The sequence below is a fragment of the Microcaecilia unicolor genome, chromosome 6, assembly GCF_901765095.1.
Source record: "Microcaecilia unicolor chromosome 6, aMicUni1.1, whole genome shotgun sequence".
In the NCBI taxonomy this organism is placed as follows: domain Eukaryota; kingdom Metazoa; phylum Chordata; class Amphibia; order Gymnophiona; family Siphonopidae; genus Microcaecilia; species Microcaecilia unicolor.
In genome coordinates, this window is record NC_044036.1 from 5,479,808 (window position 1) to 5,503,119 (window position 23,312).

Sequence of the window (23,312 nt, forward strand, 5' to 3'; positions counted from 1 at the left end):
GCGAGCAGGTGGATATGGGAGTGGGAGGGCAGGGGACAGAGGAGCATTGATCGATGGACATGGATGAGAGGGCAGGGCCCAGGGAGACAGGAGAAATTGCTGGACATGGAGGGGAGGGAGGAGAATTGCTAGATATGGATGGATGGAGGAGGGATGGGGAGAGAGGAGCATCGATGGACAAAGATGGACATGGATGGGAGGGCAGGGCCCAGGGAGACAGGAGAAATTGCTAGACATGAAGGGGAGGGGAGGGAGGAGAATTGCTGGATATGGATGGATGGAGCAGGGAAGGGGGGGAGAGGAGCATCGATGGACAAGGATGGACATGGATGGGAGGGCAGGGCCCAGGGAGAGAGGAGAAATTGCTGGACATGGAGGGGAGGGCAGGGAAGAAAGAGGAGAATTGCTGGATATGGATGGATGGATGGAGGGGGCAGCCGGGGAGAGGAGAATTGCTGGATATGGACGGATAGATGGATGGAGGGCAGGGGAGTTGCTGGACATGGGTGGATAGAGGAGAGGGCAGGGAGAGAATTGTTGGACATGGAGGGGAGGGAAGGGAAGACAGGTGTAATATTTTCAATGATGCCATGGCTAGTAAAAGGGGTGTGACTACTGTAGGGGCAGAGCCATAGTGATCCTGCCCCTGGATAGGTAGGGGCGCCAACTAATAGGCTGCAGGAGGGCACCAGAAACCCTAGGACTGGCCATGCTCTCAAACATACACACTCCGAGGAAAACCTTGCTAGCGCCCGTTTCATTGGTTTCAGAAATGGGCCTTTTTTCCTAGTAATCTCTATAATCAGAGAAGAAACTAAGGAGTCAAACACTGATGTTGTTATCCACCTGGGAACAAATGACTTGTCCAGTAATACCCCACTTGCCATGCAGAGAGCTTTTCAGGAGCTGGGAGAGGGGTTAAAACCTTTGATACAAACAATAGCTTTCTCTGAAGTACTACCTACCTTTGGAAAGGGAAAGAAAAGATTGCAAAGTACTGAGAATTTCAATAGCTGGCTCAAAGCCTGGTATCACCAAGAAGGATTTAGGTACATAGGAGGATGGGGCAATACATGGAAAAACAAAAGACTATATTGTAACGATGGGCTGCATTTCACTGTGGCAGGAAAAAAATCCTTGGGGAGAAATTCAGACAATATATTTCTAGGCATTTAAACTAGAAGGCGGGGGTGGCATATGGAGGCAGTTCACTTCAAGTGGTCACCCCCAGCTAAAGCTAAAGACAAGCTGCATCAGTAGAAAAGAAAGCAATGAAAACAACAATCTTAGCAAATCACTTCTTACCAACACAGCAGGAAGTGAAACTAAACAGAAGATAAAAATTCCACTGAAATGTAGATGGAAAGCGATGACCACAAATGCTCGCAGTCTAAGCAATAAAATTCATGACCTTCAAGCCCTGATGTTGGAGGCAGACTTAGACGTTGTTGCAATCATGGAGACATGGCTCAATGGTTTCCATGAATGGGATGCAAACATACCAGGCTATAATCTGTTTAGGAAGGATAGAAATGGTCATAAAGATGGAAGAGTAGCTCTGTATGTGAGAAATGATATCGCAGCGACTGAAATGACAGGGACCTGGGGAAAGAAAGAAGCGATGTGGATCACCTTAAAAAGAGATGACAGAACCACTGTCCACGTGGGTGTTGTCTACAGACCTCCGACACAATTGGAGGAACTAGATAAAGATCTGATCGCAGATATTCAAAAGTTGGGAAAGAAGAGAGAGGTTCTATTGCTGGGAGATTTCAATCTGCCAGATGTAGATTGGAAGGTTCCCTTTGCGGAATCAGAAAGAAGTACAGAGATCGTGGATGCTTTTCAAAGTGTTCTGCTCAGACAAATGGTGACGGAGGGAGGGAGCTACGCTGGATCTGGTGCTCACAAATGGTGAGTTTGTTCCCTCAGAGTCCCGCCCTTGAGGAAATGATGTCAGAAGGCGGGACTCTGCGGAACGAACTCACGTCACGAAGGGAGGAAAGAATAGAGACGGGCAGGGCGGGCTTCGAAATGACGCGGTCGCTGCTGGGACAGAGGTAAATTAAAGATTTAAACCCCCAAGGGCAGCATGGGGCAGATAGTAAGGGAGGAAAGGGGAGACCCACCATGCCGCCGTTCGCCCAGATGGATGGAGGCAGGGGCAGGGGAGAGGAGAATCGCGCTGGGTATGGATGGAGGGGAACAGGGGACAGAAGACAATTGCTGGATATGCATGGAGGGCAGGGGAGAGGAGGGTTGCTGGACATGGGTGGATAGAGGGCAGGGAAGGGGAGAGAGGAGGGTTGCTGGACATGGATGGAGGGGAGGTCAGGGGAGAGGAGATTTGCTGGACATGGGTGGATGGAGGGGAGAGTAGAGTTGCTGGACATGGGTGGGTGGCTAGAGGGGAGAGGAGGGTTGCTGGACATGGGTGGATGGAGGGGAAGGCAGGAGAGAGAGGAGGGTTGCTGGACATGGGTGGCTAGAGGGGAGAGGAGGGTTGCTGGACATGGATGGAGGGGAGGTCAGGAGAGAGGAGGGTTGCTAGACATGGGTGGCTAGAGGGGAGAGGAGGGTTGCTGGACATGGGTAGATGGAGGGCAGGGGAGAGAAGAGGGTTGCTGGACATGGATGGAGGGAAGGGCAGGGAGAGAGGAGAATTGTTGGACATGGATGGAGGGGAGGGAAGGGAAGACAGGAAGGAGATGTACATGGATGAAGGGGAGAACTTCTGGACATGCATGGAGGGGAGGGAAGACAAAGGAAGGTGATGCACATGGATGGAGGGAAAGGGAGAGAGAAGAAATGCTGGACATGGATGGAGGGTAGGGAAGAGAGAGGAAGGAGATGAGATGAGGGAAAAGGGAGAAAACCTGCACATCGATGGAGAAAATAGGCAGAAGCTGGATCCACTGGACAGTCAAGTCTGCAGAGGACCCAGCTTTTACTTACGGATGTATGGCAAGAAATAAAGAAGAAAGGAGGAAAGTAAAGAAATAAATGGAAAGGAAGCCCTGGAAACGGAGTTAAGAGGACAGATAGCAGCAGAATTTTATTTTTATTTATTTATTTATTGCATTTGTATCCCACATTTTCCCACCTCTTTGCAGGCTCAATGTGGCTTACAATACATCATGAATGGTGGAAATATATTTGAAATTAGACATTTAGTGTTACAGAAGGATTTTGGGCAACATGATGATGAAAAAAACATGATAGTAGTATAATGAGCTGAAATTGTAAGACAGTTCTGAATATATGTGGAGGAGTTGCGTGTATTCACATTGGTACTGGGCCAGCATGAACAGAAAAACAAAGTCAACAGACAACAAAGGTAGAAAAAATCATTTTATTTTCATTATAGTGTTTGGAATATGTCCACTTTGGGAATCAGGTGCTCAACGTTAAAAGTTTATGTTTATTTACTTATTTATGGCATTTTATCCCACATTAAACATGAATTAGATTGGAACCTGGGAGCATGGTGGGACAAGAGAAAAGGAGATGCTGGGGGGGGGGGGGGGGGGGTGCCAACTGATAGTCTGCAGGGGGGCACCAGAGACTCTAGGACCGGCCCTATATCTGCCCTGGTGGTCTAGTGAACTCTTTGGGGCAGGAAAGAGCCCCCTCTTTCCTGCCCAGAGTGCTGCCTGTCCTTGCCCTGCATCCTTCTCAGTCTCGGCTCGGGATTCAAAATGTCCACCGAGAGTTGAAGCGGCCTCGCGAGACTCCAACTCTCGGCGGCCATTTTGAATCCCGAGCCGAGACCGAGAAGGATGCAGGGCAAGGACAGGCAGCACTCCGGGCAGGAAAGAGGGGGCTCTTTCCTGCCCCAAAGAGGTCACTAGACCACCAGGACAGTAGACAGTAAGTAAGGTGAGTGGAGGGAAATATGTGACAGGGGTTGGGGCGAGGATGTGAAAGGGGCGTGGTGTGGGCGGGGCAGGGGCGTGGTGAGGATGCAAAAAGGGTGGGGCAGGGGCGGGACGTGTTCTCTTTTTAAGAGGACAAAATATGGTAACCCTAACAGACGTTCAAATATTTGAAAGGTATTAATCCGCAAACAAACCTTTTCCATAGATGGGAAGGCGGTAGAACTAGAGGACATGAAATGAGATTGAAGGGGGGCAGACTCAAGAAAAAGTCAGGAAGTATTTTTTCACGGAGAGAGTGGTGGATACTTGGAATGCCCTCCCGCGGGAGGTGGTGGAGATGAAAATGGTGACAGAATTCAAAAATACGTGGGATAAACATAAAGGAATAAATGCTACAAATAAATAATAAATCCTGTTCAGAAGGAATGGATCCTCAGAAGCTTAGCCGAGATTGGGTGGCAGTGCTGGTGGTGGGAGGCGGGGCTAGTGCTGGGCAGACTTCCACGGTTTGTGCCCTGAAAATGGTAGATACAAATCAAGGTCCGGTATACACATAAAGTAGCACATATGAGTTTATCTTGTTGGGCAGACTGGATGGACCATACAGGTCTTTCTCTGCCGTCATCTACTGTGTTACTATCAGGCTTATTTTCAAAGGAGAAGGGCGCCCATCTTCCAACACAAATCGGGAGATGGGCGCCCTTCTCCTAAAGGCGGCCAAATTGGTATAATTGAAAGCCGATTTTGGCCATCCTCAACTGCTTTCCGTCGCAGGGCCGGCCAAAGTTCAAGGGGGGATGTTGGCAGTGTACCGAAGGCGGGACGGGGGCATGGTTAAGAGATGGCCGTCCTCGGCCAATAATGGAAAAAAAGAAGGGTGGCCCTGACGAGCATTTGGCCGACTTGGTTGAAAAGTGAGGTGAAGGAAGCCATTAGAGCTAAAAGAAACGCCTTCAGAAAATGGAAGAAGGAACCGTCTGAAAATAACAAGAAGCAGCATAAAAAGTGTCAATGCAAATGCAAGGCGCAGATAAAGAAGGCCAAGAGGGATTACGAAAAAAAGATAGCATTAGAGGCAAAAAAACACAGCAAAACGTTTTTCGGTATATTAAAAGCAGGAAGCCGGCAAAAGAATCGGTTGGGCTGCTGGATGACCGAGGGGTAAAAGGGGCGATCAAGGAAGATAAAGACGTAGCGGAGAGATTGAATGAATTCTTTGCTTCGGTCTTCACCGAGGAAGATTTGGGTGGGATACCGGTGTTGGAAATGGTATTTCAAGCGGACGAGTCGGAGAAACTTCATGGTAAACCTGGAGGACGTAATGGGGCAGTTCAGCAAACTGAAGAGTAGCAAATCTCCTGGAACGGATGGTATTCATCCTAGAGTACTGATAGAACTGAAAAATGAGCTTGCGGAGCTATTGTTAGTGATATGTAATTTATCTTTTAAATCGAGCGTGGTACCGGAAGATTGGAGGGTGGCTAATGTAACGCCGATTTTTAAAAAAGGTTCCATGTATCGGATCTTTTACCGATACAGGGTAATCCCCAGTTCAAACCGGGGTCAGAAAACAAAGTATTTTGCAGATGGGCGGAGATGGGGATCACTAGACTAGAACACGTTAGGGGCGCTAAGGGACAGTTATTACAATTAGGAGCCCTGGGGGTGGGAATAGGTCAAAACCAACAATTTGCATACTGTCAGCTGACACATTATGTCAGATCGCTGGAGCCAGGGAAACTGAGCAGTGGACATGGGCGTCATGTAAAAGAATTTTTTAGCTCAGTGCCTGGGGAGCATTTATCGGTGTCTGGGTTACAGAAAGCATTAGGGGAGCTAAGCAAAGGGAAAGACACAGGAAACATTCTTGGTAAATGGGCTCAGGATCTGCGACGCCCAAATTTGCCCTTGGATCTCCAGAAGATGTCGGCCAGAATATCCACCCTGTCCGGGAATGCAACATTGAGAGAATGCCAATATAGAATTTTACTTCGGGCATATATGTCCAAGTATCAGGTGTCCAGGTTTGGGGGGTAGTTGACCCCATTTGTTCCAAGTGCGGGCAGGGGGAGGGCACACACTTTCATTCTCTTTGGGAATGTTATAAAATAAAAACATTTTGGAGGCAAATTGTAGGGTTTTTAGAGTTCATGTTGCGGGGAAGGATCCCGCTTTCCCCGTTGGGTCTCCTGTTGGATAAATATGAAATATTTGTACTACACTCTAGGGGGGCTAGGCAGTTCATTTGGAAGGCGAGTTTAGTAGGCAAGAAACTTATTTTAAATGCCTGGGTCAAAACAGAACTGCCGGATTTCTGGCACTGGAGAAATCGCCTGCATGAGCTGCTAATGATGGAGCGGAGAGGGGTGGGATCTTCCTCAAAGAAAAGGAAAGTGTTCCTAGACATCTGGGAACCTTATATACAAACTCTGGTACCCAAAGCTCGTAGCTTCATTTTAAACCGTATTTGAAGAGTGGCGTGGGGGGGGGGGGGAGGAGAGGGAGGAGGCAAAAAAACATAGTAAAAACATTTTTCGGTATATTAAAAGCAGGAAGCCAGCAAAAGAATCGGTTGGGCCGCTGGATGACCAAGGGGTAAAAGGGGCGATCAAGGAAGACAAACACGTAGCGGAGAGACTGAATGAATTCTTTGCTTCGGTCTTCACCGAGGAAGATTTGGGTGGGATACCGGTGTCAGAAATGGTATTTCAAGCGGACGAGTCGGAGGAACTTACTGACTTCACGGTAAACCTGGAGGACGTAATGGGACAGTTCAGCAAACTGAAGAGTAGCAAATCTCCTGGACCAGATGGTATTCATCCTAGAGTACTGATAGAACTGAAAAATGAGCTTGCGGAGCTACTGCTAGTGATATGCAACTTATCCTTAAAATCGAGCGTGGTACCGGAAGATTGGAGGGTGGCCAATGTAACACCGATTTTTTTAAAAGGCTCCAGGGGAGATCCGGGAAATTATAGACCGGTGAGTCTGACGTCAGTGCCGGGGAAAATGGTAGAGGCTATTATTAAAAACAAAATTACAGAGCACATCCGAGGACATGGATTACTGAGACCGAGTCAGCACGGCTTTTGTGTGGGGAAATCTTGCCTGACCAATTTACTTCAATTCTTTGAAGGAGTAAACAAACATGTGGACAAAGGGGAACCGGTTGATATTGGGTATCTGGATTTCCAAAAGGCGTTTGACAAGGTACCTCATGAAAGGCTACAGAGGAAATTGGAGGGTCATGGGATAGAAGGAAATGTCCTATTGTGGATTAAAAACTGGTTGAAGGATAGGAAACAGAGAGTGGGGTTAAATGGGCAGTATTCACAATGGAGAAGGGTAGTTAGTGGGGTTCCTCAGGGGTCTGTGCTAGGACCGCTGCTTTTTAATATATTTATAAATGATTTAGAGATGGGAGTAACTAGCGAGGTAATTAAATTTGCTGATGACACAAAGTTATTCAAAGTTGTTAAATCGCGACAGGATTGTGAAAAATTACAAGAGGACCTTACGAGACTGGGAGACTGGGCGGCTAAATGGCAGATGACGTTTAATGTGAGCAAGTGCAAGGTGATGCATGTGGGAAAAAAGAACCCGAATTATAGCTACGTCATGAGTTACGGACCAAGAAAGGGATCTGGGTGTCGTCGTCGTCGATAATACACTGAAACCTTCTGCTCAGTGTGCTGCTGCGGCTAGGAAAGCGAATACTACTACTACTACTTAACATTTCTAGAGCGCTACTAGGGTTACGCAGCGCTGTACAATTTAACAAAGAGAGACAGTCCCTGCTCAAAGAGCTTACAATCTAATAGACATTTTTTTTTGGGGGGGGGGGGGGGGGAATAAGGTGTAGGTTGACATTAATACAAATAATTGTTGGCTTTTCTGGATTTAGAACCTGACATTTTCTGGTAGGGTATAACAGTTTGGTTTTACTGAATCAGAAGCAAACTAAAGACAGTTCAAAATAACATTATTCATCAGTCCAATTCCTGAATAAGCACTTTTTTCTCTGGGGGCTTTTTACTGCCCCAGACATTCTCTAACTCCTTAGTAATAACTTCAATAGAATGTTGGGTATTATTAGTAGAGGAGTGTGGTAGCCGTGTTATTATTAGGAAAGGTATGGAAAACAGGTGTGAGGATGTTATAATGCCGTTGTATCGCTCCATGGTGCGACCGCACCTTGAGTATTGTGTTCAATTCTGGTCGCCGCATCTCAAGAAAGATATAGTAGAATTGGAAAAGGTGCAGAGAAGGGCGACTAAAATGATAGCGGGGATGGGACGACTTCCCTATGAAGAAAGATTAAGGAGGCTAGGGCTATTCAGCTTGGAGAAGAGACGGCTGAGGGGAGACATGATAGAGGTATATAAAATAATGAGTGGAGTGGAACAGGTGGATGTGAAGCTTCTGTTCACGCTTTCCAAAAATACTAGGACTAGGGGGCATGCGATGAAACTACAGTGTAGTAAATTTAAAACAAATCGGAGAAAACTTTTCTTCACCCAACGTATAATTAAACTCTGGAATTCGTTGCCGGAGAAAGTGGTGAAGGCGGTTAGCTTAGCAGAGTTTAAAAAGGGGTTGGACGGTTTCCTAAAGGACAAGTCCATAAACCGCTACTAAATGGACTTGGGAAAAATCCACAATTCCAGGAATAACATGTATAGAATGTTTGTACGTTTGGGAAGCTTGCCAGGTGCCCTTGGCCTGGATTGGCCGCTGTCGTGGACAGGATGCTGGGCTCGATGGACCGTTGGTCTTTTCCCAGTATGGCATTACTTATGTACTTATGACTTTACTTGGTCCCTTTTTATTCATGACCAAGCCTTGAAAAGGTGCCCGAACTGACCAGATGACCACCGGAGGGAATCGGGGATCACCTCCCCTTACTCCCCCAGTGGTCCCCAACCCCCTCCCACCCAAAAAAAATTAAAAAACATTTTTGCCAGCCTCAAATGTCATACCCAGCTCCATCACAGCACTATGCAGTCCCTGGAGTAGTTTTTAGTGGGCACACAGGCAGACCAAGGCCCATCCCCCCCTACTTGTTACACTTGTGGGGGTAAATGGGAGCCCTCCAAAACCCACCAGAAACCCACTGTACCCACATGTAGGTGCCCCCTTTACCCTTTAAGGGCTATGGTACTGTTGTACAGTTGTGGGTAGTGGGTTTTGGGGGGGGGGGGGTTGGGGGCTCAGCACCCAAGGTAAGGGAGCTATGCACCTGGGAGCAATTTGTGAAGTCCACTGCAGTGCCCCCTAGGGTGCCCGGCTGGTGTCCTGGCATGTGAGGAGGGATCAGTGCACTAGGAATGCTGGCTCCTCCCACGACCAAATGGCTTGGATTTGGTCGTTTTTGAGATGGCCGGCTTCAGTTTCCATTATCGGTGAAAACCGAGGTCGGCCATCTCTAAGTCCGGCGATCTCAACATTTAGGTCAACCATCTCTAAGGTTGACCTAAATGTTGAGATTTGGCCGGCCCCGACCATATTATCGATAATACGGTTGGCTCCGCCCCTTCACGGGGCCGTCCCCAGAGAAGGCCGCCCTTAGAGATGGGCGCCCTTCTCTTTCGAAAATAAGCAGGTATGTTACTATGTGCGACTTTCTTGAAATTAGTCACCTTACTTTCTAATTCCTCTTTACTCTCTTACCTACCCTACACTGTCTATTAAAATGTTTTATTGTGCATTGTGTTGGCATTAAAATGCCTTCAAAAAGGTGGTAAATAAATCCTAATAAATAAATAAAATATATCATAATGCTTCTTTATCACTCCATGGAGCAGACTTACCATTAGTACTGTGTACAATTCAGGAATGGCAACCAAAATGAAACCCGGAAATTCAATGCCAAATCTTAGATGTGGCTCAGCATTGAATGTCTCAGCATAAAGCTGACGAAAGTCAGAAAAATGCTGAGGGCCACCGGCTGAGTATCGACCCCTATGTTTTCAGAAGTTCTTATTACCAGCATTTAGAGTGAATATGGTACAGGAAAAGGAGTGTACATTCTCCTACATACATTCAGGCACACTTATTACCCTATAGTTCAATGCTTTATTCTGAAATGCTCCCACTAAACTCCCGCTACCTGTCTTTGTCAAAGACAGGATACTAGGCTAGATGCACTTTTGCTTTGACCCAAAACAGCAATTCTTATATCATTAAAGAACAAAATCTTGATCTTCCATCTACTATTCTTCTCTGCAAAGAAGAAAATCTTTATCTTCTGCCTACCCGGATTTCACGGCTTTTTTTGTAGAAGTCCTTCTCTTCCAGTTTCTCAAACATGAACACAGCTCCAAGTCCGGCAGTGCAGAGGAACCCTTTGGAATAGGGCACAATATAATTGACGCAGGTCTGGAGGGGTGATTTAGACTCCTGCAGAGACATCAAGCTGGACCTGGAGAAAGCCATTGACAAGAGCTGTTAAAATCTTTTTAAAGTGGGAACATAAATTCAACATATAGTGTAGAATTCTTGGCCTCAAAATGGGTCTGGAGAAAACTGGAATCTTTGTAGGTTGTTAATATCTCTTATTGCCCTAACAGAAAAGATGAGATCTGAGAAAGGGACCACATAGCAGCAAACTGAGAACCAGCAAAGTCAGGTTCAAACTCCTCCTCTGAGGCTCCTTATGACCTTGGCAAGTACCTGTACAAAATTTGTAAACTGCTTTGGTCTATCAGATATATTGCCCTTACCGGAAAATGCCTACGGAATTCAAATGCAACTCGCCTTGAACTACTAAGAAAGGACTGCCATAAATCCAAATCGCTTTTCACTACACCGAAAGCTCAGGTAATGCAACATCTTTTATAGTGCTAAGAAAACATTTGTGAACCTAGAGTGTAATAATGAGAATTACAGTTTTTTTCCATGATACCCTTGCTTAATTGAAGACATTCTTTACTTATACAATAAACAGGATACAAATTGTACCCTTGACACACAATGTGCAAAGTGGGAACATTGGGTCCAAACTATAAAACATGCTGCTCACTTGTTATTTGACCTGAAAATGATCCATATAGTACCAGCATTAAAGAGTCTCCACTGGGGTCATAGTAACATAGAGGGGCATAATCGAACGTCGCCGGCAATCTATTTTGGCGGCGGCGCAACAGCTGGCCAGAACCGTATTTTCGAAAAAGATGGCTGGCCATCTTTTTTTCGATAATACGGTTTAGCCCGGCCAAATGCCAGAGTTCACCTGGTTTGAGATCGCCGGTTTTTTTCAATGATAATGGAAAAAACTGCCGGCCATCTCAAACCCAGAGAAATCCAAGGCATTTGGTCATGGGAGGAGCCAGCATTTGTAGTGCACTGGTCCCCCTAACATGCCAGGACACCAACCGGGCACCCTAGGGGGCACTTCTAAAAATGTTTAAAAAATACACAAATAGCTCCCAGGTGCATAGCTCCCTTCCCTTGGGTGCTGAGCCCCCCAAATCCCCCCCAAACCCACTCCCCACAACTCTACACCAACTCTACACATGGGTGAAGGGGGGCACCTACATGTGGGTACAGTGGGTTTTGGGGGAGTTTGGAGGGCTCAACACTTAGCACCACAAGTGTAACAGGTAGGGGGCGGGATGGACCTGAGTCTGCCTGCCTGAAGTGCACTGCACTCATTAAAACCTGCTCCAGGGACTTGCATACTGCTGTCAGGGAGCTAGGTATGACATTTGAGGCTGGCATACAGGCTGGTTAAAAAAAAGGTTTTTTGTTGTTTTAGTGTGGGAGGGGGTTTGTGACCACTGGGGGACTACGGGGAGGTCATCCCCCATTCCCTCCGGTGGTCATCTGGTCAGTTTTTTAGGCTTGGTCGTGAAAATAAAAGGACCAAGTGAACCTGGTGAAATACTGATGAATGCCACTTTTTTTTTCCATTATCCGCGAAAGCCAGCCATCTGGTAGCCACGCCCATGCCCGCCCATGTCCCACCTTTGCTACGCCGCCGACACGCCCCCTTGAACTTTCACCGGCGCAGCGATGGGAAAGCGGTGATGGTGTCAAAAAAGCTGCTTTCGATTATACCAATTTCGGCGCTTTTGAGAGATCGCCAGCCATCTCCCAATTTATGTCGGAAGATCGCCAGCGATCACTTTCGAAAATAAGCCTGATAGTAACATAGTAGATGACGGCAGAAAAAGACCTGCACGGTCCATCCAGTCTGCCCAACAAGATAAACTCATATGTGCTACTTTTTGTGTATACCTTACCTTGATTTGTATCTGTCATTTTCAGGGCACAGACCGTAGAAGTCTACCCAGCACTAGCCACGCCTCCCACCACCGGCTCCGCCACCCAATCTCGGCTAAGCTTCTGAGGATCCCTTCCTTCTGAACAGGATTCCTTTATGTTTATCCCAAGAATGTTTTCATCTTCACCACCTTCCGCGGGAGGGCATTCCAAGCATCCACTACTCTCTCTGTGAAAAAATACTTCCTGACATTTTTCTTGAGTCTACCCCCCCTTCAATCTCATTTCATGTCCTCTAGTTCTACCGCCTTCCCATCTCCAGAAAAGGTTCGTTTGCGGACTAATACCTTTAAAATATTTGAACATCTGTATCATATCACCCCTGTTTCTCCTTTCCTCCAGGGTATACATGTTTAGGTCAGCAAGTCTCTCCTCATACGTGTTGTAACGCAAATCCCATACCATTCTCGTAGCTTTTCTTTGCACCACTTCAATTCTTTTTACATCCTTAGAAAGATACGGCCTCCAAAACTGAACACAATACTCCAGGTGGGGCCTCACCAACGACTTATACTGGGGCATCAACACCTCCTTTCTTCTGCTGGTCACACCTCTCTCTACACAACCTAGCAACCTTCTAACTACGGCCACCGCCTTGTCACACTGTTTCGTCGCCTTCAGATCTTCAGATACTATCACCCCAAGATCCCTCTCCCCGTCTGTACATATCAGACTCTCACCACCTAACACATACGTCTCTCGTGGATTTCTACTCCCTAAGTGCATCACTTTGCATTTCTTCGCATTGAATTTTAATTGCCAAACCTTAGACCATTCTTCTAGCTTCTGCAGATCCTTTTTCATGTTTTCCACTCCCTCCCGGGTGTCCACTCTGTTACAAATCTTAGTATCATCCGCAAATAGGCAAACTTTACCTTCTAACCCTTTGGCAATGTCACTCACAAATTGGCCCCTGCACCGATCCCTGAGGCACTCCACTACTTACCTTTCCCTCATCTGAGCGAATTCCATTAACCACCACCCTCTGGCTTCTGTCCGTCAACCAGTTCCTAATCCAGTTCACCACTTTGGGTCCTATCTTCAGCCCGTCCAGTTTATTTAAGAGCCTCCTGTGGGGAACCTTGTCAAAGGCTTTGCTGAAATCTAAGTAGATTACGTCTATAGCACGTCCATGATTCAATTCTCCGGTCACCCAGTCAAAGAATTCATTGAGATTCGTTTGGCATGATTTCCCTTTGGTAAAACCATGTTGTCTTGGATCTTGCAACTTATTGGCTTCCAGGAAATTCACTATCCTTTCCTTCAGCATCACTTCCATTACTTTTCCAATAACCGAAGTGAGGCTTACCGTTCTGTAGTTTCCTGGCAATAGTGGTCTGAAGCAACAGCTCTGAGGGACAAGAGTTAACAACCCCTCTTTTCAGTGCTTTGATTGTTAAAGAGTGACGCGGAATTAGACACCTCAGTAAAGAAAAAGATGTAAAGTTTTAGATCAGCTTATATTCTGAGAGATCAGGATGGCAGCAGGAACACATATGGTACAGTAGCAATGGTGTAATTGGAGACAGACGGTAACTCCTGTCAAAATAAAAAGCAGGAGACTTTCACTATAAAAAAAAATCAAAGAATGGTTCACAGAGCTAAAATGGATATTGTCTTGGTTAAGACTGATATTAAGCAGGCAGTAGCTGACCTCCAGTAAGATATGACAGATGTTGGAAGGAGAAAAGAGATGGAAATGCAAGAGAAACAGCAAGAGAAAGTGGAGACACTAAAGAATCAGATAGAGAGCTTCTCGGTCACCCTTAAAGATCTACCTATACAAAAATTAATACGTGCATTGATTTACTACTGATAAGTAGGATGTGAGACCCCAAGCAGTGGTTGGGCGTGCCCAGAGGAAATAATATAGCCGGACAAAAGGTTGAATGCAAAAATAAGTATTTATTTACAAGAACAGGAGTTCCTGGTCTGTTTCTTCACAAGGCCTAAGTCATGTTTATTTTCCTGTACCCTCGGCCTGTTTCTTCACAGAGCTGTGGCATAGAATGGGGAAAAACCCCGGCGGTTTCAGCAAACAGTAGCAAGTCGCCTCTGCCGGTAGTTTCAACCACAATCCGTGGCTGTGGGGTTGCCACATCCCAAACACAGCCTTTCAGTTCTATTTTACGACTCAGGTTTGGCTTCAGACAGACCTCCAGCAAACTTGAAAAAAGTTCAATTAGTTAACAACAAGGGCTTACCTCAGCCCGATCACAGCATTGGGAAGTCTTCAGCATTGGGAAGGCACACGCTGGAGCTTCTCCTCTTCCTTCCCTGGGCCTCCCTAAATTCTGCCTGGCCCTGTCTTTTTAACTCCCTGGTGCCTCTGCCCTCCCGGCTTACTTCCTCCCGGGCAGGATCTGCACTCTTAAGGTAGCCCATGCTAATGTGAGAGGTTTCATAAGGGTGAGGGGCAATGTCCTAAAACCCCCCACATAGAAATTTGCTGGGCTCAATTGCAGACTCAGCTATACGCAACATTATGTGTTTTGACCATGCTTCAATTTGGATACGAATAGAAGACAGGAGTTCAGGGAAATCCAATAAATACTTGAAGATTAATGACTCCCTACTTAGAGACCAGATGGCATGTATGGATATCCAGAGAGCTGTTATCGAATGTACAGCAACAGGGACATAGGGGGAAATATTCTATGGAATGCCTTAAAGGAAGTTGCCAGGGGGAGCACTGTAATGTGGAGGGCAAGGAAGAAAAAGGCCTGGTTACAGGATATCCAACATTGGCAAAAAAAGGTGAACTAGAAAGAGTGTAAGTAAGATCCACCTTTTCTCAGGAATCTACAATGGATTGGAACATGGTAGAGCTAGATTAAAGGTTGATTTCTGGAACATAACTTAAAGTGAAGATGGTTAAACAATGTTTCTTTGAATCCGGAAATAAAGCAGGAAAGTTGATAGCTTAGAAGCTGTAGAAGGTGGCGGTCCGGACTAGGATTGAAAAAAATATGGGAGATCAAGGAGGACCCTCTATGAGGAAAAAATACTAGAAAAGCAGTTTAAGTTCTATGAGAAATTATATTTATGGGGCAAGTGGATAAGAGAGGAGAGCATACGGACATATCTAGATAAGTAGTTTTGCCCATTATCCCTTTAGGACAATGGTTCTTAACCCAGGTCTCAAGACGTACCAAACCAGTCAGGTATTTAGGATATTCACAATGAAAATGCACAGGGCTGGCGTTGGGGGGGGGGGGGGGGGGGGGGAGGAAACAGGGTAGCTACATTGGAACCCACGGTCCAGGCATCTCTTCCCCTTCTCCCCACCACAGTCCGTCTCCTCATCCCTTCCCGATCTTCTTTAAAAATTTATTTTCCTTCTCAGAGGGGACCCAATGCGGCAGCCATTCTCACAAGTTGCCTGCGGGCTACTCAAAGCTTTCCCTCTCTGCTGTGACCTGCCCCACTCTGATGCAATTTTCTGTTTCCGCCTGAGCGGATTGCGGCAGAGAGAGAAAGCTTCGAGACAGCCAGAGGCAGCTTGTGAGGATGGCTGCTGCACTGGGGCCCCCATCAGAAAAGGCAAATTAAAAATTTAAAGACTGCAAGGACAGGGGAAGGGAGGGAGATGGACTGTGGTGGGAAGAAGGAGAAGAGATATCTGGATCATGTAGTAGCAATGCAGATGGGGAGATCGGGGGAAGGGAGATCAGGGGCCCCCTCCTTAATTTCTGCCCTGGGCTTCACCATGACTAAAACTGACCCTGAGTATGCACTTCAAATATTGTGCTCAATTCTGGTCACCACATCTCAAAAAATATATAGTGGAATTAGAAAAGGTGCAGAGAAGGACGACGAAAATGATAAAGGGGATGGAATTTCTCTCATATGAGGAAAGGCTAAAGAGGTTAGGGCTCTTCAGCTTAGAAAAGAGACGGATGAGGAGAGATATGATTGAGGGCTACAAAATCCTGAGTGGTGTAGAACGAGTAGATGTAAATCGATTTTTTTTTAACTCATTCTGTGATGAAGGGTGCTATATTGGAGAAACAACCCAGATGCTGAAGAAGAGATTTAATTTACATAGACATCATATGAAAAATGCCAGTGCCAACCAGGATGTTACTTCTGTGGGACAGCACTTTACAAAACCAGAACACTGTACCAATGATTTTATGCTGAGAATACTGAAAGGAAACTTTAAAACAATACAGGAACGCAATACCTTTGAAGTCAAAATGATTAAATACTTTGACACCCACCAGACAGGACTTAACAAAGATCTGGGTTTTCTAGGCCATTAAAAACCATGAAATTTCACTGCTTTGTCACCCTCTGATCACCATGCATATCTCCCTGTCCCTCATCCTCTCAGCCCTCTCTGTTTCTCACCTAGCCCACCCCTCCCTCATCCCTTCAGACTGTCAGTGAAATACTTTGATGTTTCACTTATATTTATTTATTTATTTATTTGTTACATTTGTAGCCCACATTTTCCCACCTATTTGCAGGCTCAATGTGACTTACATAGTACTGTAATGGCGTTCGCCATCTCCGGTAAAGAAACAAATACAAAGTGATGTTGTGGTCGAATAAGGTTCATGTGTTATAGACATACCTGTATATGCTGTTACTTATCAAAATTTGTTTATTTCTGATCTGACAAAGAAGGGCTACCTTCAAAAGGTAATCTAAAAATGTATTAAGTTAGTCCAATAAAAAGGTATCATCTTATTTTCTTTTCTATGTTTTATTTTATTCTATTTCAATTGATTACCTTTAAAAGTGGACCAACATGGCTACCACATCTCTTTATTCAATCTAAAAGTACAAAGACTAGGGGACACTTGAGGAAGTTACATGGTTATACTTTGAAAACAAATAAGAGGAAATATTTTTTCACTCAATGTATAGTTAAGCTCTGGGACTCTTTGCCAGAGGATGTGGTAACAGCAGTTAGCGTATCTGGGTTAAAAAAAAGGGTTTGGACAAATTCCTGGAGGAAAAGTCCATAGTCTGCTATTGAGACAGACATGGGGAAGCAACTGCTTTTCCCTGGGATTTGTAGTATGGAGTGTTGCCACGATTTGGGTTTCTGCCAGGTACTTGTGACCTGGCTTGGCCGCTGTTTGGAAAACAGGATACTGGGCTAGATGGACCATTGGTCTGACCCAGTATGGCTGCTTTTATGTTCTAAATGCTTAAGATGAGATTGATGTAGTGTCTGAGTAGATTCAAATACTATAGTATTAATTAGGGTGACACCTCTGTACGACAGTATTTTGCAATATCAGAGCATTGTATTAATGACTCTATGGTGAGGATACAAAAAGTGGGTTATTTTCCCACTCGGTTTGTGTGGACTGTATTATTATTGTACCGGTGGGTGTCCAAAGGTGCTGTTACATTACCTGAGAATACAAAAAGGAAATTTCAAAACCATCCCGGAATGTAAAATCTTTGAAATTAAAATGATGAAATATTTTGGCACCCACCAGACAAGACTTAAAGATCTGGGTTTCCTATTATATTATAAACTATTGGGCCTATATTCAAAGTGATTCAAGTGGGCAGGAAAGGGGAAAGAGACTTGTGGTTTCTGCAACTACTTTCAAGGTGTTTTACATAGTGTATACAGATACTTATTTGTACCTGGAGCAATGGAGGGTTAAGTGACTTGCCCAGAGTCACAAGGAGCTGCAGTGGGAATTAAGCCCAGTTCCCCAGGATCATAGTCCGCTACACTAACCACTAGGCTATTCCTCCAGGCTCCTACCTGCCTAAATTGACCATGGCTGTTGAGCCTGCCTGCCTAAAATCAGCCATTGCTGCCTAAGTGGGGATACTCAGTGGCCTTTAACCATTATGGAAAGAGTGGTGGATGTGTTGAACGATCTGTCCAGAAAGTGTGAAACAAGCACGTGGGATCTCTTAGGTGGAGGAAGACATAATAGAAGGTATGGATGGGCAGCCTGGATAGGCCATGGCCTCTATCTGCCATGATTTGCTGTGTTTAGCTTGCCCTCTTCTATACATAGCTTGAACCTCTCATTGCCATCCCAGACATATCTGTCTAAAGACACTACTGTTCTCAACTCCTTGGGACACATTTAGGACGTAATGGGGCAGTTCAGCAAACTGAAGAGTAGCAAATCTCCTGGACCGGATGGTATTCATCCTAGAGTACTGATAGAACTGAAAAATGAGCTTGCGGAGCTACTGTTAGTGATATGCAATTTATTCTTAAAATCGAGTGTGGTACCGGAAGATTGGAGGGTGGCCAATGTAACACCGATTTTTTAAAAAGGTTGCAGGGGAGATCCGGGAAATTATAGACCGGTGAGTCTGACGTCAGTGCCGGGGAAAATGGTAGAGGCTATTATCAAAAACAAAATTACAGAGCACATCCAAGGACATGGATTACTGAGACCAAGTCAGCACGGTTTTTGTGTGGGGAAATCTTGCCTGACCAATTTACTTCAATTCTTTGAAGGAGTAAACAAACATGTGGACAAAGGGGAGCCGGTTGATATTGTGTATCTGGATTTTCAAAAGGCGTTTGATAAGGTACCTCATGAAAGGCTACAGAGGAAATTGGAGGGTCATAGGATAGGAGGAAATGTCCTATTGTGGATTAAAAACTGGTTGAAGGATAGGAAACAGAGAGTGGGGTTAAATGGGCAGTATTCTCAGTGGAGAAGGATAGTTAGTGGGGTTCCTCAGGTGTCAGTGCTAGGACCGCTGATTTTTAATATATTTATAAATGATTTAGAGATGGGAGTAACCAGCGAGGTAATTAAATTTGCTGATGACACAAAGTAATTCAAAGTCGTTAACTCGCCACACGATTGTGAAAAGTACAGAAGGACCTCACGAGACTGGGAGATTGGGCAGCTAAATGGCAGATGACGTTTAATGTGAGCAAGTGCAAGGTGATGCATGTGGGAAAAAAGAACCCAAATTATAGTTACGTTATGCAAGGTTCCATGTTAGGAGTTACGGACCAAGAAAGGGATCTGGGTGTCGTCGTCAATAATACACTGAAACCTTCTGCTCAGTGTGCTGCTGCGGCTAGGAAAGCGAATAGAATGTTGGGTATTATTAGGAAAGGTATGGAAAACAGGTGTGAGGATGTTATAATGCCTTTGTATCGCTCCATGGTGCGACCACACCTTGAGTATTGTGTTCAGTTCTGGTCACCGCATCTCAAGAAAGATATAGTAGAATTGGAAAAGGTGCAGCGAAGGGCGACTAAAATGATAGCGGGGATAGGACGATTTCCCTATGAAGAAAGACTAAGGAGGCTAGGGCTTTTCAGCTTGGAGAAGAGACGGCTGAGGGGAGACATGATAGAGGTATATAAAATAATGAGTGGAGTGGAACAGGTGGATGTGAAGCGTCTGTTCATGCTTTCCAAAAATACTAGGACTAGGGGCATGCGATGAAACTACAGTGTAGTAAATTTAAAACAAATCTGAGAAAATCTTTCTTCACCCAACGCATAATTAAACTCTGGAATTTGTTGCCGGAGAATGTGGTGAAGGCGGTTAGATTAGCAGAGTTTAAAAAGGGGTAGACGGTTTCCTAAAAGACAAGTCCATAAACCACTACTAAATGGACTTGGGAAAAATCCACAATTCCAGGAATAACATGTATAGAATGTCTGTACGTTTGGCAAGCTCGCCAGGTGCCCTTGGCCTGGATTGGCCGCTGTCGTGGACAGGATGCTGGGCTCGATGGACCCTTGGTCTTTTCCCAGTGTGGCATTACTTATGTACTTATGTAGTCAGCAACTATGCCATTTACAAAACTTTATTATGCCAACTTGCATTTACAAAACTCTTATTAAAACACGTAATTCAAATCACAACCTTTTATTCACCTCATAAAATACCATTAATTCCTTCATAGATCCAAAACCCCCTAAAAATTCCTGCACCCAGTCCACTGTTAAATTATTAATTATTATAAACTCAATGCTTATCTTGCTAGCAGAACCGATGACATCATACGTCTCACGAAATCCTTGGACATCCTTGAATGTCAAGATGTTATTAAACAACAAACCAATGTCAGTTGTAATTGCAGTCCAGTGACTACTTCAATTTCTTGCACAATCTGTAGTCGCACTTTCACCAACACAATATTCCATATGTCTGCTCAAAAACGCACTGTAACTTGTTCACTATACTTCACCCTTTTGTTTCACAAACATGGCGGTGCATAGGGGTGTTCCATTTAAATCCAGCCTCCACCTCTGTGGTCAACATTGCTGTTCTGCCATGACCCTACACAGATCATGTTTCGCTTTACTAGCATCTTCAGGGGTCCACATGCGGCAACACGAGCAACCAGGCACTCCTCCTGACTCTATGGCCTGGCGCTGAAATTAGATGCCAGCGCATAGATGTATGAAGGAATAAATGGTATTTTATGAGGTGAACAAAAGGTTGTGATTTGAATTACGTGTTTTAATAAGAGTTTTGTAAATGCAAGTTGGCATAATAAAGTTTTGTATATGGCATAGTTGCTGAGAAATGGTTATAAAAAATTATTTATTTATTTATTGCATTTGTATCCCACATTTTCCAACCTTTTGTGCAACTAAATTGGAATTAAGGAACCCAGATAAGAGTAGACAATGCATGCTACTTCTTGTGTATACCTTACTTTGATTTGTATCTGCCATTTTCAGGACACAGACCGTAGAAGTCTTGCCCAGCACTAGCCCCACCTCCCAAACACCAGCCCCGCCTCCCAATCTCGGCTAAGCTTCTGAGGATCCATTCCTTCTGCACAGGATTCCTTTATGTTTATCCCATGCATGCTTGAATTCCGCTACCGTTTTCATCTCCACCACCTCCCGTGGGAGGGCATTCCAAGTATCTACCACTCTCTCCGTGAAAAAATACTTCCTGACATTTTTCCTAAGTCTGCCGCCCTTCAATCTGATATCATGTCCTCTCGTTCTACCGCCTTCCCATCTATGGAACAGGTTCATTTGCGGATTAATACCTTTCAAATATTTGAACGTCTGTATCATATCACCCTTGTTTCTCCTTTCCTCCAGGGTATACATGTTCAGGTCAGCAAGTCTCTCTTCATACATCTTGTAACGCAAATCCCATACCATTCTCGTAGATTTTCTTTGTACCGCTTCAATTCTTTTTACATCCTTAGCAAGGTATGGCTTCCAAAACTGAACACAATACTCTAGGTGGGGCATCACCAACGACTTATATAGGGGCATCAACACCTCTTTTCTTCTGCTGGTCACACCTCTCTCTATACAGCCTAGCAACCTTCTGGCTACGGCCACCGCCTTGTCACACTGTTTCGTCGCTGTCAGATCCTCAGATACTATCACCCCAAGATCCCTCTCCCCGTCCGTACCTATCAGACTCTCCCCACCTAACACATACGTCTCCCGTGGATTTCTACTCCCTAAGTGCATCACTTTGCATTTCTTCGCATTGAATTTTAATTGCCAAACCTTAGACCATTCTTCTAGCTTCTGCAGATCCTTTTTCATGTTTTCCACTCCCTCCGGGGTGTCCACTGTGTTACAAATCTTAGTATCATCCGCAAATAGGCAAACTTTACCTTCTAACCCTTCGGCAATGTCACTCACAAATATATTGAACAGAATCAGCCCCAGCACCGATCCCTGAGGCACTCCACTACTCACCTTCCCCTCCTCCGAGCGAATTCCATTAACCATCACACTCTGGTTTCTGTCCGTCAACCAGTTCCTAATCCAGTTAACCACTTCAGGTCCTATCTTCAGCCTGTCCAGTTTATTCAAGAGCCTACTGTGGGGTACTGTGTCAAAAGCTTTGCTGAAATCTAAGTAGATTACATCCATAGCACGTCCTTGATTCAATTCTCCAGTCACCCAGTCAAAGAATTCAATGAGATTCGTTTGACATGATTTCCCTTTGGTAAAACCATGTTGTTTCAGATCTTGCAAGTTGTTGGCTTTCAGGAAATTGACTATCCTGTCCTTCAGCATCGCTTCCATTACTTTTCCAATAACCGAAGTGAGGCTTACCGGCCTGTAGTTTCCAGCTTCTTCCCTATCACCACTTTTGTGAAGAGGGACCACCTCCGCCGTTCTCCAATCGCACGGAACCTCTCCCATCTCCAAGGATTTATTAAACAAATCTTTAAGAGGACCCACCAGAACCTCTCTGAGCTCCCTCAATATCCTGGGGTGGATCCCGTCCAGTCCCATGGCTTTGTCCACCTTTATGTTTCCTAGTTGTTCATACACACTCTCTTCTGTGAACGGTGCTAAATCCACTCCACTCTCATATGTACTTTTATCAGTCCATCCTGGTCCTTCTCCTGGATTTTCTTCTGTGAAAACAGAACAAAAGTATCTATTTAGCAAATTTGCCTTTTCTTCATCATTTTCTACATAGCGGTTCGCAGCATCTTTCAGTCTCACAATTCCCTTTTTAGTCATTTTCCTTTCACTAATATACCTGAATAAATTTTTGTCACCCCCTCCTTACATTTCTAGCCATTTGTTCTTCCGCTCGCGCTTTTGCCAGACGTATCTCTCTCTTGGCTTCCTTCAGTTTCATCTGGTATTCCTCTCCATGTTCCTCTTTTTGAGAGTTTCTATATTTCTGGAACCCCAACTCTTTAGCCTTTATTTTCTCAGCCACTTGCTTGGAAAACCATATCGGTTTCCTTTTTCTCTTGCTTTATTTACTCTCCTTACATAAAGGTTTGTGGCCCTATTTATAGTTTCTTTCAGCCTGGACCACTGCCCTTCCACTTCTCGTACGTCCTTCCAGCCCATCAGCTCCTTCCTCAGGTATTCCCCCATTTTACTAAAGTCAGCACGCTTAAAATCCAGGACTTTGAGTTTTGAGTGGCCATCCTCCTCTTCAGCTGTCATATCAAACCAAACCGTTTGATGGTCACTGTTGCCCAGGTGGGCACCCACTCGGACGTTTGACACACTATCCCCATTTGTGAGTACCAGATCCAGCGTCGCTCCCTCCCTCGTGGGTTCTGTCACCATTTGTCTGAGCAAAGCACTTTGAAAAGCATCCACGATCTCTCTACTTCTTTCCGATTCCACAGATGGAACCTTCCAATCTACATCTGGCAAATTGAAATCTCCCAACAACAGCACCTCTCTCTTCTTCCCCAACTTTTGAATATCTGCGATCAGAT

The 23,312-nt window shown here is 45.1% G+C and overlaps 1 protein-coding gene across 1 annotated transcript in view; it reads right to left on the minus strand.

The window, feature by feature from the left end:
• Nucleotides 1-23,312, minus strand: part of CFAP57 (cilia and flagella associated protein 57) — a 457,479-nt gene that overhangs the window by 359,039 nt on the left and 75,128 nt on the right. Inside the window, exon 5 of the mRNA XM_030205491.1 lies at nucleotides 10,134-10,299. Coding sequence (XP_030061351.1) covers nucleotides 10,134-10,299 — 166 coding nt within the window. The remainder of the gene's footprint in view (nucleotides 1-10,133; nucleotides 10,300-23,312) is intronic.